This window comes from Sardina pilchardus, chromosome 24 (genome assembly GCF_963854185.1).
Source record: "Sardina pilchardus chromosome 24, fSarPil1.1, whole genome shotgun sequence".
NCBI classification, from domain to species: Eukaryota; Metazoa; Chordata; class Actinopteri; order Clupeiformes; family Clupeidae; genus Sardina; species Sardina pilchardus.
In genome coordinates, this window is record NC_085017.1 from 9,234,499 (window position 1) to 9,262,478 (window position 27,980).

A 27,980-nucleotide genomic window follows, 5' to 3' on the forward strand; every position below is an offset into this window, starting at 1 on the left:
CGGCGGCTTGTTGCCCCGACCCCCTTCGTCCAGCTCCTCACCTCCCAGCAGCAGCCACTCTCAGACACCGCCCGCCGTGCTGCCCGGCCTGGGCGGCTTGTCGGGCGGCTTGTCGGGCGGGTTCGGCGCGGCCCTGGGCGCGGGCCCCGTTCCAGGGAGCGGCGTTCTCGGCGGCCACTCCGGGATGCCGGCGTCCCTGAGCAGCATGTCGGCGCTGCTGGCCGGCTCGGGCTCCACGCCGGCCCCTTACGCCCAGGCGGCCGCCTCCAGCGCCAACGCCATCGTCAACAGCCTGATCGCTAATGCTAATGCTAGTGCTAGTGCTAATGCTAACGCTACCGCTAACGGCAGCCCCTTGGGGAGTATGGTCGGGACGGCGGTGACCACCGTTTCCACAGGCCTCCTGGGCATGGCCCCTACCTCCCTCAGCCTGGCCCCGGGCTCCACGATTGGAGCTCAGGGGCCCCCCCTAGTGGCCCCCACCCTGCTGGCGGGAGGAGCGGCCCCAGGAGGGATCTCAGGAAGCTTGCCGGCGATCGCCAGGCCCCCAAGTGTCCAAAAGCAGAACGGCAGCACAAGTGAGTCATGGCACATGGCACCTGGCACTCATGCTGCTTCTCACTTACAGCTACTGTTGTGATGCAGAAACACATAAATACCATCAGTCTCTCAGCAGATAAACGGGCGATAAACTGTTGGTGTTGTTTGAATACAGAGATGGGAATGTTTGACTGTATACCACTCTCAAAATGAATGTGTTATAAGCAACACATCTCTGTGTCCATATAGGGACAACACAGTTTTTGTTGTTTCCAACACATTGCTTTTGTTATTTCTTGCACAATGTGTGTTGAAAGTAACACAATATGTGTTGTTTTTTAACACAGCTCTGTGTCCAGATAGGGACAACACAATTTGTGTTGTTTCCAACACATTTCTTTTGAGAGTGTTCAATTAGGCTTCCTAACAACCCTTACTCATAGAGTCATATAATTACCAATACCACATTATTCATAATAAAGCATGTCTGAGCAATTAGTTATATTCCATTACACCACTGCTTGGTAGAATTTCCCCAAAAAATAATTGAATCAATCATTTTCAGATAATGGCACACCTACGAAGTAGTCCCAGTGTTTTGGCACACAATAGTTGTATACATTTTTAGCTGATTTATGAGATGAAAAAATAGAATGATGGTCTTTAAAGCATGGAAGGTTCACACCTCGCTCTCTTGTTTATTACAGGTTACAGTGCTGTGCTCGCTGAAAGCACATCAGATGCCGCCCTAAACAGTGTCAGCCAATCACAAAACAGCCAGTTAACGTCTTTGGGCTCCTCAACCACTCAGCTGTAAGTGTCCTGCTCCTAAATGTCCTTTTATGTTGCAAATGGGATTTAGAATAGAAGTGTTGTGCAGTTACTTGATTGTCGGTCTTAAACAGCTCATAGACCTTTTCAACTGCAGAAACAAACATGTGCATATATCCGGCGACACAGAAAGCAACACTGAGCTAATGGAAATTTTGGGACAAAGAAAAGTTGCCATTTTGTAGAGCATTACGCTAAAGTCAGATTCATTTTCATTTCAAAGTATCTGAGTTAATTTTGGACACGTTAACCGGAAACCCTCCAGGAACAGATTTAAAGGCTCTAACAACTTAGAACTTCTAGAACTATGTTACCCAGAATGCATCTCTTGTATCTTAACAGTAAGGATGCAGGGTCCATCCTGTTCCCACCCAGCAGCCCCTCCCCTTCATACAGCGAGGCCAAACCAGCAGGAGGCAGCCTTCTAAACGGCCCCCACTCTTACACACAGGCCATGGATGGCATTAAGGTACAAACACTTCAAGGAATAAGCTTATTATTCCTAGCAGCCACCTTCAGCAGTGGTTTGAGTAGCTCTTCTTTGTTTTAACAATGTTGTCACCAGAAACACGAATCCAAGAATTCTCCTGGTTCCAGAGATTGAATTGTGCACTCGTTAAAACAGTGGATCACTGACAGCAATGCTAGAGCAATCACTCAGGCAGCTTTATGGATCTCAGACACACAACAAACATGCGCACACATGACTCACTCCTATCCAAATACTCCTCTGTTGTCAGCATGACACACACACACACACACGCACACACACACACACATGCACGCACACTTGCACGCACACTTGCTGACTCTTTGTTTTGCCCCCATAGGAACCTCCGAGTTCTCTGAAGTCCATGGCAGAAAGGGCAGCTTTTGGGTCAGGCCTGGAAGGAGAGATGGCTAGCTTGCACATCACTGGGGGTACGTGTTCTTTACCCAAGCTAGCATACACACACACACACACACACACACACACACACACACACACACACACACACACACACACACACACACTCAAAAGCACATTTAAATGCACAGACAACCCATTCACACATTCTCCCCATTGAAATAAATACTATTCCGACTGCCTGTGTCCATTCAGTTCTTAAGTCCGACTTCATGGGCCCAACAGCTTTTTTCGTTAAAAGACGTTTACTAGCACAGCCAGACTGTTTTTGCAACTTGTACAAAAACATAGTCGTCATTACCTCCGTTTTAGCGATTGTGAAATAAAATTGCTAAACCTTAACAGAGCAATTACTGTAGCTGTGCAGCCAGATGATCTATTCAAGGATAATGTCCAGGCTTCTGCGAAAAATAGGATTTGATTAGGTTGAGGCAACAAGTCAATTTTCTTAAAGGCTACTCACAATAGCGGGGAAAAAAAATATATATATATATATTTTACTGTCTATGGAGAAAAACGAGTGAGTCTGAAAGCCGTTGGACCCGGGAAAGAGATTTACTATCCCATTATGACATCATCTCTGAATAATAACGGAATTGTTCTCTCCCCGCCACAGACATGTTCCCCAGCTCCACAGCGCCCCCTGGTGCTCCCACGGCACCGCAGCTGTCGCACTCCGAGGTGAACATCCCTCCGTCGCTGGGCGTGTGCCCGCTGGGTCCCGTGCCCCTGTCCAAGGAGCAGGGCTACCAGCAGGCCATGCAGGAGTCGGCCTGGGGGCACATGCCCCACCCGTCTGACTCCGAGAGGATCAGGTGCCTAAAAGAGGGGCTGCCCTTGGGGTTTGTTAACCTAAGCAGGGTTCTGAGTGGGGGCTTTACAGTTTTAATACAATGTTGCAATGCAGTACAAAGCAGGGGCTTGTCTTGGACTTTGTTACCTTTTGTTTGAGAGTACAATACAGTATTGTGTTGTTTATATTCTGCCATTGGCAGTTGTGTGAGTGTGTGAGTGTGTGAGTGTGTGAGTGTGTGAGTGTGTGAGTGTGTGAGTGAGTGTGTGTGTGTGTGAGTGTGTGTGTGTGTGTGTGTGTGTGTGTGTGTGTGAGTGTGTGTGTGTGTGTGTGTGTGTGTGTGTGTGTGTGAGTGTGTGTGTGTGAGAGTGTGTGTGTGTTTCTCCGTTGTAAAAATCTGTACTGGAGTCTGTGAGGGAGCTGAATGTGGGTCCTGGTGTCTCTAGGGACTGTTCTGTTTGGGCCCGTTGTCCCAGAGAGGAAGATGTGGGTTGATGGGGTAAAACATGCTGGCTGCTGTTACCGTTAAACCATCAGAGAAATGCCCACTCATTCTGTCAACAAAGCACAACACTGCCAGATTGATACAAAAAAATAATTAAAACAGTTCATTTCTGTTAATAAAATGAATTATACCTGCCGTAACAGTGGTCTGCAAGCATTAGTAAAAGACACAACTTGTTTTTGTCATAAAAGAGCTTAGCAGCCTATTGTCCTGTAATCATCTGGCCAGTAATGGATTTTACATTTGAATTTACCTGAATAGTGAAGTGCAGGGTTTTCAATTGATTGACACAGGACCCACCATTTTGTCAAAGGAAGCATCCAGAGGGCCATCACTGAATAATGGATAATAGTGATTACTCTTGTGAAACTGCATTGTTAAATGGCGGCATTTTTTTTGCTGTTCGTTTTGTGTTTTAGGAAAAAATTGCTAAATCTACATTTCATTTATTTATTATTGCTATTATTATTATTATCCTCGTTATTTTTTTATTCTCCTTCAGAAATCACAAGTACAGGTTGTTTTAACCTCTGCTATAGAAATAGACTATGACCGGTCAGGAACCACTAGCAATGCATTCCCCCGGTGTGGCAGAGTGCTTTAATGAGTCCCTGTGTGTGTGTGTGTGTGTGTGTGTGTGTGTGTGTGTGTGTGTGTGTGTGTGTGTGTGTGTGTGTGTGTGTGTTGTCCATCTCAGGCAGTACCTCATGAGGAACCCCTGCCCCACACTGCCGTTCCACCACCAGGTGCCCCCGCCACACTCGGACACCGTGGAGTTCTACCAGCGGCTCTCCACAGAGACCCTCTTCTTCATCTTCTACTACTTAGAGGTGTGTGGATTTAGAGCTGCAGTGTGTGTGTGTGTCGTGTGTATGTGTGTGTCTGTGTCGTATATGTGTGCGTCTGTGTGTGTGTGTGTTGGGGGGGCTTTCTGTGCTAGGTGAACGATTCCCCTATTAGCCGTTTGTTTACCATCAAATTGGCTTTGAGAAGGTTATATATGGAGGTGTCAATTTTGCATAGTGTACCTTCTGATAAACAGTGTTACGGTTCTTCCTCTCTGCAAGAGAAACAGTGTACGGGAGTCTCCAAGTTCCATAACTTGACACTATGTAGGGAATAAGAAAACTGCCTCTGAAATACTCTTTCACATGGCTTTGGAAACTTTCCATGCCCATTACGGTATTAATTGTTTTATAGTGTGGGATGGTGTTGCCATAGTTTGTCTGTTTTTTGTTGCAGGGCACAAAAGCGCAGTATCTGGCGGCTAAGGCCCTAAAGAAGCAGTCCTGGAGGTTCCACACCAAGTACATGATGTGGTTCCAGCGACATGAGGAACCCAAGACCATCACGGATGAATTTGAGCAGGTGAGTCTCTAGACCTTAGACATCTTAACAGGATTCTTTATCTTCTGTATCTAAAGCAATTTAAAGTGAAAGTAAAGTACACCAAATGTACATCCTAAGTTTTTTAACTCAAAAAATGGTCGCTCTTCAAAATCGTTTCTTTGTACTAATGTAGTTTTCACAAACGTTTTGTGTGTTTCCTTGTGGCCTTCGACACTGTGACTAGACACTTGCGAAGGACTCAAGGCCGAAACGTTGGTTTCCCCTGCCGCTGAAAGGGAAAATAAATTAGAACAAATAAACAATTTTGGAGTGCAATCATTTTTTTATTATTTTTTTTCTCGAACACGTACCCACTGAGAACAAACGGGAAAGCATAGTTTTTGGAAAAAGAAGTGTCTTATCTCCAAATGAATTGAGTTATTCAGGGAATATGTGTCTTAACTGCCAAAAGATTAAGTTATAAGGGGATGGTTCCTCGCAGGTCTTCCCTCCTCTCTCACCTGTTTCGTACCTTTTCTCAGGTGACTCCACACTTTGATTTCCTCTCAGCATTCCCTCATCGTTGTGTTTTTTCTCTTTGCAGGGCACATATATTTATTTTGACTATGAAAAATGGGGCCAGAGGAAGAAGGAAGGGTTCACCTTCGAATACAGATACCTGGAAGACCGAGACCTGCAGTGATGAAGAGAGTGACAGAGAGAGAGAGAGAGAGAGAGAAAGAGAAAGAGAGAGAAAAAAAAGAGAGAAAGAAAGAGGTGAATAGTGGAATACTGGCAACATTCCTGGACAGAGTTCTATCTGCACTGGGAGGTGGGGTCGGATGTGGAACAGGAAGTGGTCTCTGAGGCCCCTCCCCCTTCCCCATCATGCCCCACCTATTAGTTGTAATGTCTACCATCGATTTGCTGCCCTGCCTCCTCCTGTCCAGTCAGGCCAGATGATTGGTACAGAGCCTTTAACATCGTGGCCTTTATTGGTTGATAATAACCCCCCACACCCAATCCCTGCCCTCCCGAGTCACGTATTCAACAGCAAATAAGAACCAAAGACAATGGGTCCAACATTCTTTCCAGGGCTGCAGCTCCAACATAGACACACAATCACACATACACACACACAACAATGCTCTGCCAGCATACACACAAACTGACCGCATATAACTGACCACCAAGCGAGGAACACCAGCTCCAACCCACACCTCGCTGTACAAATGCCCAGTACACGGGTGAGTGGGTGCATGCGCGCGCGCACACACACACACACACACACACACACACAGAACAAACCTGCACACACTCATGCCTTCCAGAAACTCAGAGGTGAACATCTTGCTGGGTGCTCTCTTTGGCGGCCCCTCTTTGTCAGTGTCATGGAAGCGGACTTCAGGTGGAACTCAATCAGGTGTCAATAGAGCAGAGAGTGTATTTGCTGAAGCGTTGAGGTCTGTGGAGAGAGTCTTGTCCCTGCCTAAATGGTGGGAACAGAACCAACCCCATAGACTGCACAAGAGGCAGCTACATGAGAGGCCATTTTGATGTAACTTGAGTTCCACTTGATTTTGATCCCCCCCCTCCCCCCTTTCTGGGGCTACAGCAGCAGCAGCAGCAGCAGCAGTCACATCATTTTTTTTTTTTTAACTGAATGTAGAGTCCAAGTTTCAACATTTCTTTTCTGCCATAAACGGCCTCAGACAGGGACCAGGGAGGACTGGAGAAGCAGCACCAGAGCATCAAAGCCACAGCAGGACAGAAAATCTCTCTCTTTGCCCTCAACACATTTCAGCACAAGAAATCGAGCACCGACAAGTTAACGGGAGGGAAGCATCTAGTGCCTACTGCCTTAATGGCGCCCCCCCCCCCCCCCCCCCCAACCACCACCTCCCTGCCCCCCCCCCCCCCCCCCTGCAGAAGCCATTTCCAGCCCCACACGCTTTTAAAAACGACAAGCAGAATTCTCCGGCGTCTGGAGTGCCATGTGAATGTTTTCGTCTTTTCAGCGGCGCGAGCGTAGACACTCAATTCGACAAAAAAGACTCTTCTTCTTTTTTTTTTATCGATCAGATGTGCGGTTTTCCATTGGCTGCAGTCTGGTGCTGTTTTAATGTTGCATTGCAAAAGGGGTTCTCTTGAAATCTCCCGCCCCCTCCCCCCCAAAAGCGCGTTGTACAGACTTTTCCGTTTCCCCAGCTATTTTGTCTGTGGTTGTCTAGCCATGTGATACAGAAGACCGTCACAGTGGGGAAAAAACAACACACAAAACTGAAAGTAAATGTCACGTAATAAAGGATTGTAAGATATTATTAAAATAACTACTTTTCAGAATGACACGTGTGGTTCCTATGATTTCACAACATATGCACTCAAGTGAGCAGACTGGCACAACCTTGACCTTAACAAGAGGGCAGACGGCCCGCTGGTGAAAATCAAGGGTTTTTTTTTTACTTTGTTAACATATCCGTACTGCACATTCGGTGCAAAAGAAGCAGTCAAGGCCATGACTTTCCACCTTGGAACTGCGGTGATACCATGTAGGCTTAAGGTTTCAAAAAGGCCGTATCCAGCATGTTGGGTTTCTTATGTCACAAACCGGATGAGACATTCAACCAAGGTCCTGACTCACTGGTCATTAAAAATCCCATGGCCCTTATCTCAAAGTGTAAGGGGGGTCCTGGTGTGCTGGCGAAATTAGCAACATGACCCATTCAATATGGCCCCTAATCATCCCTATAGCGTAACTGCTTCATTCATTTTTTCCATCACTCTCCACCTTAAGCTGTTTTGTCAAAAGTGTTCTGGCTCATAATGGCTGCTGTGCATTCCCCAGGTGGGTGCTACACATTGGTGCTGGTTAGCAAGGTTCTCCCTTCACTGGAAAATGCTTTGGGTGTCTTGATAAAGCACTAAATAAATTCAAGTTGTCGTTCCAAGAAACCAGTTCCATCAACTTGGGTTATCCAAAGCATCCACAGGTGGCCATAGGGAGGGAGATTGTACTGTCAGAGATTGACTAAGTTACTAAGTTATGAAGGGAAAGGTTTAGAGTTAGGCCTATATATAAGCCATTTTATGGCTTTTTTTTGTACCTGCATAAAACCTATTCAATATGTCAACTTAAGGAACAAAGATGGATTTATATGTGTCAATCAATGGGCATTTAAAGCTCTTAACTGATTTAGAGCGAGAGCGTATATGCAAAAATTGTATTATAATGTTACTTAATATAGCCTACAATTGTACAAGGGCATGTCAGTCTCAACACATAATACTTTATTCGTCCATATTGTGTGATTTTTCTGTGTTCCTCACAGAAGTTAAGATCCTAGCTGAGCAAGTCACAAATCACTTGAATTTTGTTCAATGTATGAGCCCCCCTCAAGAAATATGGACGGCGCAGTAAAAGTAACGCATTTAAGTTCCGAGTTTAACCATCGTGCTCTTTTAGTTTTCAGTTAGAGGCTTTGACAAACAAGAGAGGAAGAGTGGGAACTACAGAAACGGCAACCCCTAACAGTTTACAGACTATTGTTCTTTACATTTCAAGAAAAATGCATCTTGCAAGAAAGGGTGTTTTACTGCCGCTCAAAGTGCTTGATGTCATGCTGCCATCACTGCCAGATCTGATGACTAATATGATGTGAGTAGCACTGATGTGTGTGTGTGTGTGTGTGTGTGTGTGTGTGTGTGTGTGTGTGTGTGTGTGTGTGTGTGTGTGTGTGTGTGTGTGTGTGTGTGTGAGAGGTCGCTTTGAGTCATCGCAGGAGTGTGTGTGCGTGCGTATGTGTGTGGTGCACGAGGACTTGATGGGTTCACCGCCGTGATGGTCCGCACAGCAACGCCGATGACACTCAACGTCTCTTCTTAGACGGCTGGATGAGGAGCGAGTTCTCTTGCGATGCCTAACCCACGTAAAACGCATACAGATGCGCTTGTAGCAGAGACCGTTATTATAATCAAGCAAGTCCTAAAATGCAATAACAAAGCTAAACTATTCATTACCCACAAGAATCAATTTTACATGATCATTCATTTATCCTTGTCGGCAGTTTCCAAATTGATTAAACTCATACACACAATCAGATGATGAAGGATGACACGGTAACCATGGAAACAAGAAGCACCATCTTCAACAGGGGCAAGTGTTGCTTTTCATGACAGGGAACAGATGTCTGGAGGTGAAAACTGACACCAGCGCCTTAGCAGTCTCATGGCGCGCCAAAGCTTATCGTACAATGTCGCTTTGAAAATCATAATTCATTTTATAGCCTACTGCACATTTGGGGGTGTGTGCGCGCACGCATGGGTGTTGAGCAGCTGGTCTCTGGTGTAAACCAATGACACCACAAGATGGAAATCTGCTCTTGGCAATAAAAAGCGTCGGCGATTGGTTGATAATTTCTTACATTTGGACTTAACAAATGGAAGCGTGCGCAAGCACCCACGGTGTTCAGCCAATGAATGTAAACGGAGCGGACCTTTGCTGAAGTGGCTCTACTCGCGTCTCCGCGAGGTTGTGTCTCTATTAGCACTGGGGGAGCGCGCGGATCGGTATTGGCATCGATAAGGAAAATATCTGTGTGCAGCAGTTTGGATTCTAAGGAGGTATTCTCATCTGTGAGTGAATCGCCATCTCTCATTCAGCGTATGTATCACATACATTTTATTTCTATCTCTTGTGTCGACTAATGGAAAGATTACTTTAACAGAGGGAAATATATAGAAAAGTAGCTCTGCTGTTTTTTCCTTGGACCATTGATCAGTCAAATGATCCAGCGACAGACAATTTAGCCTAAATGTGAAGCAGCCTTTGTCTTCCTCGGCTGTAACGCGCAATTAAAAAAATCCAGCTATTTTCTCACACTGGGGAAAGGCAGATTTTTCAAAGGGTTGGGAAGAAGCCACAATTGCCTAAGGTTTTTCAGTGACTGTAAATGAGTTCGTTTGGATATTTGGATGTTCATGCCAATTATTGGCTCATGTTCAATGATACCAGTGAGTGTGCTTTTCCATGGTGAGGGTGATGCTTTGTTTGGGTGTACTAAAAGCCAATGCTTTTGCGAGCCACGACAGTTGCTGAATTTCCTTCTGCTGTTTACGTTCACAGTTTTCATCAATATTCACCAACACTTTTTTTTCTTCCTATTTGTGACTTAACACCAGCCTCCGTCGAGGCGGCTGCTGCAGGCTTGTTGATGGACGCAACATCAGGCAACATGGTGACTACCGTTTCCAAAGGCTCTTCATCAAGCTGCCCGTCTGAGTACAACCAGCGCCACGCAGGTAAGATGCGCCTTTCGTGTTTGCAGTAGGCTACAGCTGCAGCACAAAGACGGGGAGAGTGAGACCGCACCACCCGCACACAGGTGCCAGACTCTCTTGCCAGTCTCCATGCCCCCCCGAACCGTGGTCTCCCATTTTGTTTGTCCTTCTCATTTCGCCTCCCCACCCCCCCATCAGCATCTACCGATTCGGCGGTGTACGGCAGACGGTTTCCAAGCGCATGCTTCTGCTTGCTTGCTTGCTGCTGCTGCTGCTGCTGCTGCTGTTGCGCAAAGATGTGAGGCGCCGTGCTGCACTTGTTAGCACAGTGCGTTAGAGCGGCGCAGGCTGAATGCTAATATGAGCATTCTCCCGGGGTCCCGCATGAGGTGTGAGATCTGATGGGACCGTATTTTAGGATGGCGCAGGGGGTCATTCGGGATGCGCCAGAATACGCCGGCCCTTTTTTTTGAGAAACCGAGATCGCCTGATGAATAGGAACGCTGTCAGACGAAGTTCTTTTGGTATGCCAGACACAGCTGCCATCCGTCTGTGAACTTAAAACACAAATCTTGCCGTGCAATTTGAGACAGATTCAGAAGGTTCCTTTGCTCGCTGTATTTGATGTGGACTTCAGGATTGCACTTCTGATTGTACATGCCGCTAAACATGTTGCATGCTCAGAGTTGCTAATATGAGTCTTTGTTACGTTCACTGACTGGATAAGGCAGGGCCATATATCCTTACTCCTGGGCGGAGGGCAGGAACAGGGCATTGAACTAAATGATTGTTTTGATAGTCTAAACAGAGCAAAGAAAAGTGAAGATGCCAAATGGATGGACAAACAGAATGAAGAGAAGCTATACTCTCTCTCTATCTTCCTCTCACTCCCTCTCTCTCTTCTCTGCAGCAGTGCTATTCTGAGACTGCCACTCTGCCCACGCACAGATAGAGAGAGGGAGGGAGAGTGTGGTTGTGTGTGTGGATGAGAAAGAGAGAAAGAGACAGAGGGATATTTCACCGAGGGGCCTCTGTGGCTCCAAGGCCCTTGTGTGTTTGTGTGTGATTTATTTGTGGACGTGTGTGTGTGCATATGTGTATGTGTGTCTATGTCTGTGTGTCTGTCATGGTGTTTACTGTTGTACGTGTTTATGTGTGCACCCGTGTGTGTGCGCTCATGGGAACAACCGTGTGTGTGCCTCTGTGGGCCCATTTGTGCAACCGTGTCTGTGTGTGTGTGTGTGTGTGTTTGTGTGTCTGTGTGTGTGTGTGTGTGTGTATGTGTGTGTGTCCATGTGTGTCCATGTGTGCAACCGTGTGTGTGTGTGTCCATGTGTGCAACCGTGTATGTGTGTGCAACCGTGTGTGTGCGGTCATGTGTGCAACCGTGTTTGTGTGTGTGTGTGTGTGTGTGTGTGTGTGTGTGCCTGACCGCTGTGGGAGCGGGGGCATGGGCAGCTGCTCAGCACACTCCACCTCACACGCGTCCAGATGATGATGAGGATGATTAGGCTGATTAGAAGGCTGATGATGATGAGGCCGAGGAAGGTGAGGAGCATGCCACTTCACACCCTTCTGTCTGCTGATCTGATAGGCCCTCCGGACATCGGAAGGGAGTTGGTTGGTTGGCTCACCACTCCTCAAGCAACGAGCAACGAGCAACGAGCTTCTGGCTCGTGGGTCTCCACCGAAAAGATAAAGTAAATGCAAAAGCCATGTAGAAATTCAGTAAAATATTAGATAAAAAAAACACAGAGACGCCGTGAGGTGTGATTCAGGACCACTGGTGTTATTTCAAATGTGAAATGTGCTAACTTCCTGTACTTGAATGAAAAAGTCTTTTCAGCAGCTGTAAAAAGTTCTGTGTAAAACTAGTGAACCAATGGAACAAAGGAAGAAGTATGTTGACTAAAAAGTATTTTAACTAAAAGAGAACTTTTAGTCAACATACTTTTGGTACCTAGTAAACATCACCAGCAGCATAGTTTGCACTGATAAGGGCTAGCTAAATGTTTAATGTAAAAGCTGTTCTTACGTTTTATTTATTTATTTGCTGGAAGTCCTGGATCACAAAACTACATAGTGATTCATCTGGAGAGGCGGTAGGAACAACAGGTGTTTTCTATCTGTCCTCTTGAAAACCATATGCCACCAGAAGGATGCCTCCAATTAAAACACAAAAAAGGACAAAATCCCGCCCAAAAAAAGGTCTTCCAGATGTTTCAAATGATTATCACATCATGTGTGTATACTCTTAACAGTGTGTAAAGGATGTTGCAACCTTGTACCAAGCTTCCATTTAGGCTTTCAGTTCAAGGCAGAGCTTGCTCACCTCAGTTTTAAGTGAAGGCTTGGTCATAGCTTAACACAACTATTCTTTTTTAAAGTATATTTTGGGCTTTTGTTTCGTAGGACAGTTGAGAGAGACCGTAAGCCAGTGGGAGAGAGAGCTGTGGTGGAATTAGGAAATTACCCCGGGGCAGATTCGAACTTGGACCCCCCCATGGGTTCTGCTAAGACCCAAATGTGCTACAGTGCTACCAATAACTTTATATATTCCTGCGTACAGTATATCACTACACATTAATGGTAGCTTGAAACCAGTTCAGCAAAGTTGACAGAACTCAGTGATGCTGAGGACAAGCAGTGACCATCATACCTAGACTGGACCTAAAATCAAAGTAGATCGATCCATTTTTAGAATGCAGTACGGTATAGTGAAACCCTCCTCTCCAGGTAGTATATCCCTTAATTTCGATGTTTTCCATACTCTGTTTTCCATACTCCGATTTTTAATTGATTCACCGAAATGAAAAATGCAATACGTTCTGTTAGACACGAACAACATTTCTGCTTCTCAGAGATGCATTTTCTGCCAGAGGGACACTAAATCAGTTCAGTTCCACCCCAATTTCCAGTTTCTTCCCTCATCTAGTCATCTCGTCGCAGGAGGCCTTGTTGCCCTCGCCATCTCGGAATTTCATTCATTCCCCGAACGGCCAGAGCAGGCTTAAACTGGGGCAGACTGTGCCAGGCGTCAGCCCCCTCAGTCTGTTTTCCGCCGATCCGGGTTGGCCCCAGTCTGTCCCTCCGCTGCTCAGCGATAGCCTGAGTTTGTTTGCCTCGTCTGGAATTTGCCTCAGTCTGTTTCGGTCGGGCGCGACTCGCCGCTCAGCTTCAGTCTGTTTCTGCTCAGAGTTATTGCTGGGGGCTTAGCCATGATGTGCTGTTTAACGTCCCCCCCAGTACACACACACACACACACACACACACACACACACACACACACACACACACACTCTCTACAGGAGACTTGGCGGTATGGCAACCCCCCATCCTCTCACATCTGTGGCTTCCTTTTCGCCTTCCTCTGATCAGTAGGCCTGGAGTGCATCTCTCTCTCTTTCTCTCCTCCTGCCTCTCTCTCTTTAGCCATCACTCTTTCTCTCCCCATGCCTCTCTCTCTCTCCATCTCTCATTCTCTCCCCATGCCTCTCTCTCTCTCTCCATCTCTCCCCATGCCTCTCTCTCCATCTCTCCCCATGCCTCTCTCTCTCTCTCCATCTCTCCCGCTCCCTTGCTGTCCTCCCAGAGTATGACACTTGTGTAATGCATCCAGACGTGTTAATGCGACACGATCAGTTCCCCCATTTACGAGGAGCACAAGTTGCTTCACTGACTAAACCCAAAGGGTCCCTGCATATCACTGATCCAGAGAGCAGAAGAGTGTATACTGCACATAGAGGGAAATGTGATTTAAATTTTAATTAAAATGTTAATTAACTTATAAAAGATTGATTTAAAGGCTTTTAACATTACATTACATTTCCATTTATGTCATCTGCAGAACCTTTACAGCAAAGGTGAACACTAATACAATCAGTGCTTGTCCCCACTTAATTCTTTTCATTTAACTCCATTATCGGACTATTATCAGAAGGCTACTACTCCACAACGCGCCCATTAACCCATAAAACCAGTGTGTGTGTGTGTGTGTGTGTGTGTGTGTGTGTGTGTGTGTGTGTGTGTGTGTGTGTGTGTGTGTGTGTATGTGTGTGAGTGAGAGAGAGCTTATAGACCCATCAGCTCTGGATGTGTCTCACCGAGATATGTGCAGGACACGTGACAGATTGTGGAAAAGGTCATTTGCAGATCAATTGACTATCCCCCCCTGTTCCCTTCCTCTCTTTCTCCCTCCTTCCCTCTCTCTCTCTCTTTCTCTCTCTCTCTCTCTCTTCCCCCTGCAGTGAGAATTGGAGGCTGGTGAGGCTGGAGGCTTGGCTCTGAGCTCTGCTGGTGGTGGAGGAGGAGAGAGAAAGAGCAGGAGAGGAGGAGAGAGGGAGAGAGACGGGTCCGGCGGAGGAGGAAGGGCTGCGGGGGGATGGGGAGAACCTGGTCCCCGGAGAAGAGGCTTCATTGAGGGACATGAGGCAAAGCTCAGCCCTGCAAGACCCTCTCTGAACCAGAGTGCACTGTTTGCACTGACTGTTGAGTTGAGTTGAGTCTGACATTCAGCTCTTTGCTTGCTGTTTGTTTTTTTTTTTTCTGTGTGGGGATCTTTTGCTTTATGTCTCCTGACCAAGTGTGAAATTTGTGCCAAACAGGAGGAAAAAATAACAGACAACGAAAAAAAAGAGAAGGAGAGAATATCAGACTGACCCAGAAAGTCATTTTTAGTACAATTTAACCTATATGGGAAGATTTTTTTTAGTGTTGATACAGATTTCTCCTTAAAATATTAGCTTCGGAAACAAAGGACTCGCTTTTATTTGAGCCCGTACAGTGCTGTTCAGCTTTTCAAAGATTTTCTTTGCGATGACCTAACGAGATTTTGCTTAAGTCACAGCTTTTCCATGCCATTTTAAAAAAAGGAAAAAAAAGACAAGTCATAAAGTTGACATTTTTTTGTAATGCTTGTACTGACTGCTGCTCAAAGAAGATGGTCCTTAGTTTTGAGAGACCAGTGCATTAGGGTTTAAAGTGCTTTATGCTAGGGATCCGGTGTGCCGGTGGTGATGCATTAACTGGGTCTAGGCCGCAAATGAGGTGAACGCGAGGGGAAAAAGAGCCCTGACATTGATTGACGGATTGACAGGCATCATGTGACTAAGAGTGACCTGCTGCTAATGGCTGTTTAAATATCGTGTGTCTTTGGTCTGTGAGTCCTCTGGTCAACGTGCTTCCCTCCCCGCCTCCCCCGGAGAATGTCCTGTCCTCATTTAGGTGCCATTTGCTTGTGAACAAAAAGCCTTCCAGAAGCATCCAGCCCACCTTTTTTTGGTCTGTGTGCAATTGGACAGATGAAAAGCCATAACATATGAACTTTTGTAAGGCTTAGATAGTTTGCTTTTTTAAAAAATCTTGTGTGTACACATGATCTACCATTGCCTGGTGCATTTATGTGTTCAGGGATTCCTGTTAAAATGCTGATTTGAGATGCATATGTTTTCCATTTTTAGACTGCACATTTTTTTTTAGAAAAAAAGATGATGGTGCATATAGTTTAGGGGAACTTGAGGGCTGTGAAAGATTGTTCCTCTATCTCTTGAGTTGTGTGGGTACAAGCATCCATTTAGTGCTTTGGAGCCCAAGGTTGAAGTTTGCACTGAAAGTGAAAAAAAGAACGACAACAACAACAACAAAAAAAGGGCCTGGTGTGGTTGGTGTTGCTGGTGATATATATCCCCACGGCGACGAATGAATCTCAGCCAGTTCATGGGTTTTTTGTGGACAGAACCGTGCTGTCCTGCCAGAGACGGGCCCAAGCCCACCGTCGTCTTGTTCTGCTGGGCCGAGCTGAGCCCAGAACAGAGACACTTACGTAAGGGGACCACACACACATAGATCTTTAGACCTTTTCAAGCCCCCGCCCCTCTCCCCATATGCCTCCAGAGTCGCTCTAAAGCCTTGCAGCTCTCATTCGCTATTTTCACTTACTCGTATAGCTTCCTCTAAGCCTTTGTGACAAGTTTTGTGCTGCCCTTTGAACTGTTTTGAATTGAACTCACAGCTTTGAGCTTGACTGCCCACCAAGGCGTAATATTGTTTGTATCACTGACGTATTTGTTCTGTTAAGAGAACCTTTTCCTACCACACCTTATATCCTCCTCTAATCTATAGGTGTGAGTTATTTAGTCCTTTGGCGATTGTGACTCCTTGCATGCTTTTGGATTTATTGAAACTAGTGACTAGTCACACTCTTGCAGACATTTGTTTGTTGATGATAATCAACACTGCCAAATATTAGAACGAACATAAACACACTCTTTCAAGATTTGTTTACAAGATGACAGCAGCCCTCACAGCTGTCAGAGAAACCGTTTACATCTCAGAGAAGAGCTATGAAACGGTGTCAAAAGTTGTTTCACTTCTATTTTGACACTTCCCTGACAGAAAAGTTCAAAGGTCAGATAGATGACGGTTGTTGAGGAACTGATGTGCCAGTATAGTTACATTTGACCTGCTTATGTAGTGACTACTTGCAGACTACAATTCTAAAAGTTTACAATTCTGAGAAAAATGTTTACAGCCAACATTTTTCCTAGACAGTGAATCTTTTCTCGGGCCGGGGTGCAGGCTCTGAACAAAAACACCTTTAACAGTGTTGCCTATCTCTCGTCTTCAGTAGTGATCATCTTAAACGTTTACAGTGGTTGCATATTTGTTTTGTTTACAAGTACAGCGCTGTCCACCTCAAATGACGACGTCCGAGTCGAATACATGTAGAGAGTACCTGTTTACGCAGTAGATAACTCTGACCACCTCTACCAATCCATCAGACCCTTCAGTAAATTGTTGTTTACAGTGAATGCTATTGTTCAGTGTTTCACCTGTCTCGGCCAGTATATCCTGTGCCAATTTGAATTTGGATTTCTATTTTGTGTATCAATTAAGTGTTCGCTAGTACACATTTTCTGTAAGAGATTCAGCCTGTGACTAAATATTCTCAGTGTTTACATTGCTAATTGCTAACTATCAGAGATTTTCATTAAGAATGGGAGCAACATGTTTACACTAAGATGTGACTGACAGTTCTATGCCATATTACATGCTTTTTTGCTTGAATATAAAAAAAAAACAGCTTAGAACTCACATACTAAAGAGCTTGCATACTAATGTATGCATAATTAACTTCAAGGAGGGATATTGTCTTTAAAGGCTATATATTGTCATACTGACATGCAGTTTTTGTTTTAAGAAGATAAACTGCCTCAAAGGACATTCTTCCTTGCACTGCTGCTGTGTTTGTAAAACTAAAGGGTTGTTTTTTTTTGAAGGCCTCTGCATTTTAAGAGTTGTTTGTTTCCCCCTGTGGACAATGAGGCCGAGCCTCTCTCCAGCCATGGCAGCAGCTCTCTCGCTGCTGTATGCGCTGATGCTCGCCGTTGCCGCGGCGACCGTGACTCTGCCCTCGGAGCGTCGCCTGGCAGCCAACGGGAGCCCCATGCTGGTCCTTCTGCGGGGACTCGGCAACAAGCCCCTCCCCGCCCAACCGCCCCCTGCTGGAGCCCCCGGCTGGGCCAAGGAGGCGGCCGCCATGGCCGCGGTGCCCAAGGGCGCCGAGATCCAGCCCGAGGGCGCCGAGCTCCTGCCCAGGCCGCTCCCGCAGATCATGCCCCGCAACCTGACGGACGCCATGAAGCCTCCGCTGGGGGCGGCGCAGGTGGCCCCGCCGGAGAAGCTGGTCAACATGGACGTGTGCCGCGGCTACTACGACGTCATGGGCCAGTACGACCTGACCTTCAACTGCTCCAAGGGCTCGTACATCTACTGCTGCGGCACCTGCCACTACCGCTTCTGCTGCGACCTCTCGCGCAGCCGCCTGGACCAGGACACCTGCAGAAACTACAACACGCCCGACTGGGCCGACACGCACGCCTCCACCACGCCCTCCCCCGGCTGGGGGGCCGGCCCGACCTTCGACCCGGTGCGGACGCAGAGCAACACGGCGTACGTGATCGGCGGCGTGCTGTCCTTCACGCTGGCCTTGGCGGTGGGCATCAAGGTGGTGTTCCACAAGATGTCCCGACGGCCACATCACAGGGAGATCAACATGCCCAGGTGAGTTGCCCCAAATCACACCACAAGGGGCGACTTTCCAAAAGAACATTTCTGAACCCTGCCTGACCTGCTGGCGAATTTGGATTTCGCCCAGCAGCTCAGGCTGGAAACCTATACGTCTATCTCCCCTGCTTTCTGTCCACAACCTTTGGCTCCAATCACAAAGTAGCTTATCCAAAAGACCGGATCGTTGGTCTGATTGGTTGAAGGACTATCCAATCCCATTGATCATGCCTCTTGTGCAGTAGGAATAAAGCGCAGACTCCCCATACTAATGTTCAATCTTAAAAGATTGAGCTTAGTATGGTGATAGCCAGACTAGAACATTTCAATAAAAAGCTAAAAGCTTTTAGTCTAGGACTAGGCTTAATCTATGTATAGAAACTGTCTGCAACTGACTTGTGACAAATTATGTTTAGTGTATTTAGTTGCTTTATTTTTTTTTTACCATAGACAGATACTGTAGATAACATATTACCATAATTAACAGTTGTTTAGAAAATTCGATTGTTTTGACTGATTGATGTAATTTGTATTATTTTTAGATTCTCTACTTGTGGTTAACTCAGTCTGATCTCTCTTGTGCATTCACTGACAAACATTATTTAGCCAGAGGACACCCAACACTCAAGTTGACCTTTGTTGTCATATTTCAACAAACTGAACCAAAACAAAAAAAATATCTGACTGACCTTTCTTCCCTCTCCACGTCTCCTTCTCATATTTATAGCATTTCTTCTCTTCTTTCTCTCACCTTTCACTCTCCCTCTCTCTCCCTTTCTCTCTCCCTCCCTCTCTCCCTCCCTCTCACTCACTCTCTTTCTCCATCGCCGTCTCACTCTTCCTCCCACGCGTACCCTTGTCTGCCCTAATTCTCTTGACCGTTCGTTCTTTCCTCTTCTCTCTCCTCTTGCGTCTCCTCAGGGCTCTGGTGGACATCCTGCGGCATCAGTCCAGTCCCGTCCAGCAGGGGGAGCGGAACAACAGCACCGTCCTCACCACGGCCACCAGCGGCGAGGGCAAGCTCGGACGCCCGCCCAAGAAGCTCTACACACCTGTGCTGCCCAGCAAGGACAACCGCCGTGAGTAGCCATTCTCCAGGGGGCAAGGGGTGGAGGGAGAGAGGGAGGAAGAGAGAGCAGGGAGGGGAAGAGAGAGGGAGGGAGGGAGGGAGGGAGGGAGAGAGGGAGGGAGAGAGAGAGGAAGGGAGAGAGGAAGAGAGAGCAGGGAGGGGAAGAGAGAGGGAGGGAGGGAGGGAGGGAGGGAGGAGGAGGTAAGGGAAGAAGGCAGGATATGCTTGTATTTAGTTAGGGGTCGGGGATATGAGTTAGAGTCTGCTGATTCAGGCAGAGGGAGTACAGGATTAGCCAGCGGGCCTCGAGTCGTCGGCAGTGGCAACGCTGGCTGCTCCTAGAGGGAGGTCACTGGGCCACAGACTCCCCTGATGACATAAAAATAACAAAAATAAAAATAGAGACCTTAATCATATAGATCACATTACTTGGCTGCAGTTCTGGTCTCTCTTTCAGTTGCTAAACACAAGCTAAGATAACGTTAAGTATTTTTATTGCGTAGTGAGCATACTGAATTACTTCCCCTTCGACTGATCTATCTATGTTGGCACATTCTGAGTATTTTAGATGTTATTAAGTGAGTAGCTTTGCGCATATATAATACAGCATGTTTAATAATTAACCATAACCTTTAGGAGAAATGAATGATGGATGGCAGTAATGTCACTAAACATGACTAGCTTAATGCTTATCCTGCCTTCATTCCTGCTAGTTAGTTCACAATGCTTACAAAACACTTCCATTGTTAGACTTCTTTTGTCACGTACAGTTAGGTCCATAAATGTTAAATATTCGATACATGTCTATTTGAACAGTGACGCTTATTCTGTTATTTTACCTCTGTACACCATCAGAGTGGGTCTGAAATGAATGTCAATCAAATGTGTTTGACGTGTAGACTTTCAGCTTTAATTCAACATAAAATAATTTACTTCAACGAGTTGAAAGCATATAGGGAATTTTGTAAGGTGCAGCTTGAATGGTGATTTTTGAAGATGTTTTTGTTCGCACATACAGTATTTTAGATTATTGTTTTGTCCAGATAGGCTTCAGAGAGTTGTATTGCCATAAAATTATGATAATTCTGTGCTGTCGCTGACATCCAAATTGTAAGATATTACAGAACACTCTAGTGTGGTTCAGTTTTCTGCCCACACTAACATTTTTGTTAATATGATATGTTGAAGTGGAGGGGGAAAAATACTTGAATATGTTTTGTTGCAACATGCATTTTTTCTTTTTCTAGGTATCACATGTTTTGAGGTACATAGTCATATATGCGGATAATGTCAAGCCCTTTCTTTAATCGTGACACTATAACTCAGTTGAGGATAAAACCAGGCATTATGTTTGTGTTATGAATTAATTAAACTCTTTTGAGTCTCATATGAAAGATGATATCATTACGATGCTATATGTTGCATCAGGTTTGATAGGTAGACCCACTTCCATCCAAATATTTCACTTGCTGCCACTGTCAACAACGGCACGGGTAGGATGGGTATCAGCAGTGGATTTCAGATTTTGTAACAACACGGCAGTGAGACCTATTTGAGGTATAACAGGTAGCCAGGGTGAGGAGGTACATAATTAATGCGCTAATGTATCTCTCAGTAAGGATATATCTGAATTAATAGGTAATCAAGTATGATACTGCTTATAAGTCAGAAAGGAAAAATGTCATCCTATATTTCAGAGTAGCACTTTCACGTTGGATTAATGCATGTGTAGCCCATTTTTGCATACTTGAAATTGGAGGAGAGCACTTTGCGTTGAATGAACCATAAAAAATATTCATAAAAAATAAATGTCTAACTTTGCAGCACTACTTTGAAGTTCCGTAATTAAACTTTTAATGAAAATTGTGTAATAACATTAAAGTTAATTTGTGTCATTAAAATTTTAACGCAGTAAACCGTCAAACTCATGGAAGCAGAACATTTATTCACTGGTATTAGTGTCACAAAATAAACTTGATTTTGTTCAAATAATCCATACACACATACACCTCTTTAAATACTATTTATCACTATTAGGAATGTATACTCCTCTAGGTATACAAATACACAAAAAATCTCAAAACAATCCTTTTGCATTTCCATTTCAGAGTCACTGACTGTTTTGTTGATTTGTGCCAACACTCACATTTGATTTGATTATTAATTAGACAATTTTTGCGTAATACCGTTAAGACAAAAAGTCTATATGTTAAGTCATCCCCAGACATACTGTTCAGTAATTTCCTGTGTATTAGCCGGATTGTGTATAAGCTGCAGGACAGGGCTTTAAATGCAAGTTAAAAGAAACAAAACCATATTCATTGTCTCCTTGTATTAACCTCATAGCTGACTAAATTTGCCAAAATCAATAATGTAAGCCGCAGCTAATAGTTGGTAAATGACGGGTTCATCTAGCTTCATGATGAGACTCCTCAGTGAGGATACACTGGTCGAAAGTGCAAAAGAAATAGAGCTCATGAGCAGAAATATGGCTGCTCCGAGGCAGAGCTGGGAGAGTGCAGGGGCAGGGATACGGATGTAAAAGGTTGAGCTTGTTTAGGCACACCGGGACGACAGGGTGCCATGTCGCGCTGCCCATCTGTACTGACGTGCCGATGAGAGAGGGCAGGCGAGCTGAGCAGCATGATGATGAAAAAAAACAAACAAAAAAAAACCAAAAAAAAAACCAACAACAACAACAGCCGCACTCACGCCCGCGACGCTTCCCTCAGTGTTGCCTCTGCTCTCTTGCAGTTGGAAACGTCCAACACAATTTGGGCGGCCTGTCAGGGTCCAGCCCCAAACATACGGCTACTATTGGTAAGCCAACCGGTGCAGGCAGTGAGTGTGCGTTTTCTGTGTATATGTGATTGTGTGTGTGTGTGTCTGTGTGTCGGCAGCCGTTCTTATATCAGCTATGTGTATGCAAGTCTGCCCCCGCAAGCATTAGATTATCTGCTTGTCCCTTTGCACTTGTCCTTTTCAAAGCTGCCTTGCCAGACTCTGTCTTTCTCTCTCTTTTCTCTCTCTCCGTCTATCTTTTCTAGCCTTCTCTTCCTCCTCTCTCTATCTTTCTGTCCTGTTCTCTGTCTTTTCTCTCTATCCTTCTCTTTCTGTCCTCCTTCCTGATCTGTCTCTCTATCCTCCTCTCTCCCTTTCTCTCCTCTACTCTATCCTTCTATCTATTTTCTCTTTCTCTCCTCTTAACTGATCCGTCTTTCTATCTATCCTTCTCTCCCTCCTCTCTCTGCCTTTCTGTGCTCTTCTGCTTTCTCTCTATCCTTCTTTCTCTCCTCCTTCCTGATCTGTCGTTCTATCTTTCTCTCCCTCCTCTACCTCTACCTTTCTGCCCCCTCCTCTCTCTGTCCTTCTCTGTCTTTCTGGCTCCTGTCTGTTTTATTTTTTGCCCGTGTGCTCTATAACGGGGTCTGTGTAAGTCCACCTGGAGTTGGGCTCTGCTTTCACTGTGCTCATATACCGGTCTGTGGAATGCCTCTATCACTGGAGTCTGTGTGTATGTGTGTGTGTGTGTATGTATGTGTGTGTGTGTGTGTGCACGTGAACACTCCTGCTTAAGACTAGGCCCCTCCTGAAAACAGGTCACCCGTGTATGCTGTGTCTCACCCCCACCCATGTGGAGACACCCTCTCCTGGTAGTGCACTTACTATGAAAACAAGTGGGCACCTGTAGCATAGCATGGATTACCATTCCCCATTAAGCAGCCCTGCATGATTAGCAACCGATGGTGATTGGTACGAGTTTGACATTTTTTTAAATCACTGATGGGTGATTGGCTTGACTTTTATTCCTCCTTTTTGATGACAAAAAAGAGAATGGTCATGTGACTGTCCTGAGCAATCACACACTGTGTCCTCTACTGCCTTGTATAAGAGACAGTTCATGGGACTTCCATGACTGTCTAAACCGACGGGGTAATGTTCACTGCTCTTGCACAGTCCAACTGTGTCAAGGGAGGGTGTTCATTACACCAACCCAACACGGCCTTGTGCAAAATGGTGTCCAGCTGTTGTCATTCATGCATGCGATGATGGCACAGCTTTTTAGAACCCAAACATGCTGTTTTTCTCCCCCTACCCTATGTTAATGTTCTTGACACCACTGACAACTGTTGTATTTGGACGAATGAGAAGTGTTTTTTTTTTTTTTTTTAATCATTATTATTTTTCTCTCCCTCAATTTCATGATGTTTATTTTGCTCACTTTTCGTCTTCCTTCCCTCGCCTGGTTTCTTCAGAGCGCGCTCCCCGTATGAACAACGTCCAGCTGGCGCCGACGAGCACGCTGATGTCCAGCAAGCACGGCAGCATGGGCCGGCCACCCTCCTCGCTCTCGCACTCCTTCCACAACCTGGCCCAGCTGCCCCCGTCCTACGACGTGGCCATGAGGCCGGACATCAGTCGCTACTGCTCCCTCAAGAGACTGGGTGAGACTATACGAGAGAGCTGAGGGGAGGAGAGGAGGGTGGGGTGGGGGGGTGTGAATGTGATGTGTGTGTGTGTGTGTGTGTGTGTGTGTGTGTGTGTGTGTGTGTGTGTGAGAGAGATTTCACACATACACTGAACTCATGAATGAGCGAGGGAGAAGTGTGATGCATGTGATTATGAATGTGTGTATTTGGAAATCTGTGTGTGTGTGTGTGTGTGTGTGTGTGAGACAGAGAGAGAAAGTGTGTGTTTGTGTGAGTGTGTGTGTGTGTGTGTGTGTGAGAGAGAGAGAAAGAGAGACAGAGAGAGAGACAAAGTGTGTGTGTGTGCTTTTCAAGTCTTGCGTGTTTCTCATGACTGCAGAGGTTGTTTTAAAGATAAAGGGATTTTTTTTAGTGATGTGGGTTTTGAGGATTGTTTGTGCTAAACCCATCATAAAGGAACTGCAGCAGCCATTTATACCTCAGTATGGGCCTGTAATGGTCATGTGACATTGACCATTGTGGTGTGATGTGGTCGTTCTGTGATCAGGGTGACAGTTAATCAGTGTGAAGAAAGACTCACGTTAAAATGTTGTTAGGACTGAGGTGTGATATTTACATATGTGATATTTAACAGATTTCATTATCAGTTATCAATACAGATTTATTTTATTCTTATTTGTTTGTTGCTAATTACTGTTGCTAATAATACCCTTTAGTAGGACGGATATAATAAAAACACATTTCAAGTCATTTAGGCTTTCATAGATAGCACAACATTTGTAGAACTGATGCAACAACACAGATAAATATCGGCCACTGTTATCGATCAATATAATATAAATCTGCCAATATCCAATATCAGTTAAAAAAGACATATTTGACGATATTGACTGATGTTGGCCGATATATCGGGGCATCTCTAGTCTGTTTTTTTATTCAGGTATGTAGCCCACGTCCTCTATATATTTCTCTCATCGCCCATATATGGCCAAGATAATAAACAGCATGTGCATGTATTTAATCTGATCATATTTCCCAGGCCAGCTTGATTTTGTGGATTTATTTCTGGCCACAACACAGAAAAAAATTGGGCTCCGTATTTGTGAGTTTCATGAGGACTGACGGCTGATCACATTGAGGAACTTGTTTATTCACCTTCCTTTTGGTTCTATCATAGATTACAAGAATGAAACATCTTCAAGTGAAGATTTATTCTCTTTGATATTTGATCAAACTGTAGCCTGAGTACATTTATTTAATGCTCCTGTAAAGGTTTGTTATTGAACTCTAAACACTTTCTAAAAACGGAGAAAGTCTAAATTATTAAAATCTTGTCAGATCCATGTCATGTTTTTAAAAATTCATAGTTCATCAGAAATGCAATAATTGTGCGAGTACTTTGTTTGCTTTTTTTACCGTCATATACTAAATGATTTTGCCGATCGTCTCTTTAATGCTATTTTCTTTCATCTCTCCCACCTCAGAGAAAGACCTGGAAGACTACTCCAGCTACAGTACCTCTAAACGGCGGCCCAACAACATGCCCCCATCCTTCCATTCCTCTCAGCACCATCTACCCTGGGGGGGCGACTTCACGCTCGGAGCCCGGGGCACTCTCCCCCTGCACTCCTCCCGCTCTCGCATCCACCTGCCGGCCACTCCCAACCCGTACCCTCTGCCCCCCTCCCAGTCGGCGTACCACCCTGGTATGGAGCCTCTGTCCCACCCCCCGCGCCGGGTCATGTCCCAGGACCAGCTGCTGGCGCTGGGGGAGGGCAACACGCTCTCCCGCCTGTCCAAGAACCAGCAGCACCCGTACTACAAAGCCATGACCACCAGCAAGAGCTCCACCGGCGGCACGCTGCGCCGCTCTCACGAGCGCCTCCTGGTGTCGCCCGACCGGCTGGACGAGCGGATCAGGATGCCGGCGGATTTCGGCGGATATCCGCCGACCCTGCCGCGCCTCACCAGCCACCAGAAGGCCCAGTCGCAGCAGAACGTGTGCGTCACGCCGTCCATGGACCGCCACCACATGATCAAGATGAACTCCCACCCGTCGTCCGGCCGCGACATGGAGCGCAGCCACCCCACGGGGGGCACCATGGGCTGGGCCGAGAGCGGACACAGCTCTAGCGGAAGCGGAGGAGGAGGAGGGACTTTAGGCCACAACGCCAGACGGATGGCCTTCGCCACCAAGCGCCAGAACACCATCGAACAGCTCCACTACATCCCCGTGGCGGGTGGCGGTGGCGGGGGAAATGCAGGCCAGTCACTCCGAACAGGGAGTAAAAATGAAGTCACCGTGTGAGACAAAGACACAGAAAGAGAGAGAGAGAGAGAGAGATAGAGAGAGATAGAGGGGCAGAGGGGCAGAAAAGAGAATGAGGATTGATTTCAGAATGTTTACTTTTTCAAAACAAAGAAAGGGTGGTCTGAATATTTATGCTTTACTCAAGTGAGAAAAGCATGGCAGTGTGAGGGAAAGGCTAACTCGGATAGATGTGAAGGAAAAGCGCGCTGAGCTAACCTGTTTGAAGGACGAGAGTGACGGAGACAGTCGGAGGGTCTCTAATTGAGAAAAGATGAATGGGGAAGAAAAGAGATTCCTTGTCCCACCTTTCCTCTGTGCCCATGTTTGGGAGATTAAATATGAGATAATTATGTCTCGGAGGCCATAGATTTTCTCCATGTAGCCTATGTATAATAAGCATATGAAACTACTATGAAACATCCTTACTTGCATACATATTTAATAGGAGTTATGAGAAGGGTTGCAAATGAAGCACCCGGGTTTGAGAAAAACAACGGTCTTGTTAGAGGAAGTGGAAATAATCATCCATATTTGGAGATATCCATTGTGTTATTTGTGGAACCCAGTGGTGTTTTGAGTATAATAAGCTTGACATTGTTGTTTAGCAGCGCAGGACCTTGCAGTCTAATCTGAAGTTGTGCTTCGTTCCAGATGATGCTCTGAATCTGAATAAGAGAGTGATTCATAGTCTTTATGAAATTCTCTGCCAGATGAAATGATGCATAATTGGCTTGTAATGTGATGACGTACAAAGATGGGGGGGGGGGACCTACAAATTTTAATCAATAGCAAAGACCCTTTGATATGGTGCTGGTGTGTTTACGTCTGACAGATGGGAAAGAGACCGTAAACACTTGAATAACTAGTCAGTCCATTCCTGGCATGTAACTGAATAATGGCATAAATGTACCTATAAGGCATTTTTCATCACAGCTCTGACTGAGTTTGTTTTATACAAAATTACTTGGTAAAAGTCGTTTTTTTGAATAGGACTTGAGCTACCCCTTTTCCTGACAATGTCTAGCACAGTTTTTGCCAGTGCTTTGGTAGTGTTCAATATGTGATTCCATATAGCCCTGCTTTATTATTATGGTAGCATGGATATACCAGCTCTCATTGGATTATTCAGAAATAGGCCCAAGATGGCCCGGGATGGAAATTGAGAGTGCCCTTGTCTGGACACACGTTAAGCTACGGAGGCCCAGAGACGACCAAATAGCAGAGGTTAAACAGGATGAACACATGCGGCGGGTGTGCTTTCTGTAGTGTAGTAACTTGTTCAGGGCTTATAAGCTTGGTGTGCATTTTCGGTGGTTGTGCAGGGCAGGAGGAGGGGGAAGAGAGGGTGCAGTGGGCTTTTTTCAGATGCAACGGCGAGCTGGAGAGAGGCCCTGTGGAGAGGCCTGTGGCTGGTCACATCTGATATGCCTGCTCTGGTCAGGTGCTGGGGCACAAAGCCGGCATGTCCTCAACAACATGAGAACTATGTGCGGGGGAGGGGGCATCGTGTGCGTGCGTGCGAACGTGTGGGTATGTGTGAGTGTGTGTGTGTGCCTGTCTGATGGACTCTTTTACTCCAAGGGCTACTCTGAGGTCTCTGTATATGTGTATGTCCGTATACTTCATGTAACGCCCTCTATTTGTTTGCAATGTCACAATTTATGATGTGTCATGGTAAAGGGTATGTATTCGCCTTTCCATGAGTCTATAAAAGAGGGTGATAAACCAAACAAATTCTGCAAAGCTTCTTTATTGTGGTCCTGTGATTTTGAACTTCAATTCTAGAGACACCCTTTCTATGTTGTTTACATGGCTGGGAGAGAAAAAAGTGTGGTTTCACATTTTTATGTAAATCTGACTCTGCAAACTTTTTTTCATTCATCTATTATTTATCTTTTTTTATCAGATGGCAGGAACTTCCCAG

The 27,980-nt window shown here is 45.7% G+C and overlaps 2 protein-coding genes and 1 long non-coding RNA gene across 7 annotated transcripts in view; all 3 read left to right on the forward strand.

The window, feature by feature from the left end:
• The window catches only part of cnot3b (CCR4-NOT transcription complex, subunit 3b), a 15,858-nt gene extending 9,071 nt beyond the window's left edge, over positions 1-6,787 (forward strand). For 3 of the 5 annotated variants that reach the window (XM_062529448.1, XM_062529449.1, XM_062529450.1), the window contains exons 11-18: positions 1-578; positions 1,248-1,353; positions 1,714-1,840; positions 2,202-2,292; positions 2,895-3,120; positions 4,274-4,406; positions 4,819-4,944; positions 5,510-6,787. The exon at positions 1-578 is cut by the window's left edge and continues 371 nt beyond it. In XM_062529448.1, the coding sequence (XP_062385432.1) occupies positions 1-578; positions 1,248-1,353; positions 1,714-1,840; positions 2,202-2,292; positions 2,895-3,120; positions 4,274-4,406; positions 4,819-4,944; positions 5,510-5,608 (1,486 nt within the window). In that variant the 3' untranslated portion in view covers positions 5,609-6,787. The remainder of the gene's footprint in view (positions 579-1,247; positions 1,354-1,713; positions 1,841-2,201; positions 2,293-2,894; positions 3,121-4,273; positions 4,407-4,818; positions 4,945-5,509) is intronic. The other 2 variants (XM_062529451.1, XM_062529452.1) reach the window with 1 other exon arrangement.
• A 2,617-nt stretch (positions 6,788-9,404) lies between these two features.
• LOC134072710 (uncharacterized) lies at positions 9,405-14,519 on the forward strand. The gene is made up of 3 exons (XR_009937196.1): positions 9,405-9,565; positions 10,084-10,203; positions 14,430-14,519. It is a non-coding gene; the product is annotated as an uncharacterized LOC134072710 (long non-coding RNA).
• A 4,535-nt stretch (positions 14,520-19,054) lies between these two features.
• On the forward strand, positions 19,055-26,053 carry shisa7b (shisa family member 7). Its single transcript, XM_062530118.1, has 3 exons — positions 19,055-19,325; positions 23,572-23,760; positions 25,230-26,053. Exons 2-3 carry the CDS (start codon positions 23,586-23,588, stop codon positions 26,051-26,053), a joined length of 999 nt encoding a protein of 332 aa, XP_062386102.1. The 5' UTR covers positions 19,055-19,325; positions 23,572-23,585.
• The last annotated feature ends 1,927 nt before the right edge of the window (positions 26,054-27,980 follow it).

Coding starts and splice junctions, on each gene's coding strand:
- shisa7b (XM_062530118.1), top strand. CDS start 23,586: ATGAACAACGTCCAGCTGGCGCCGACGAGCACGCTGATGTCCAGCAAG. Junction 23,761..25,229: donor CTGCTCCCTCAAGAGACTGG/GTGAGACTATAC, acceptor CTCCCACCTCAG/AGAAAGACCTGGAAGACTAC.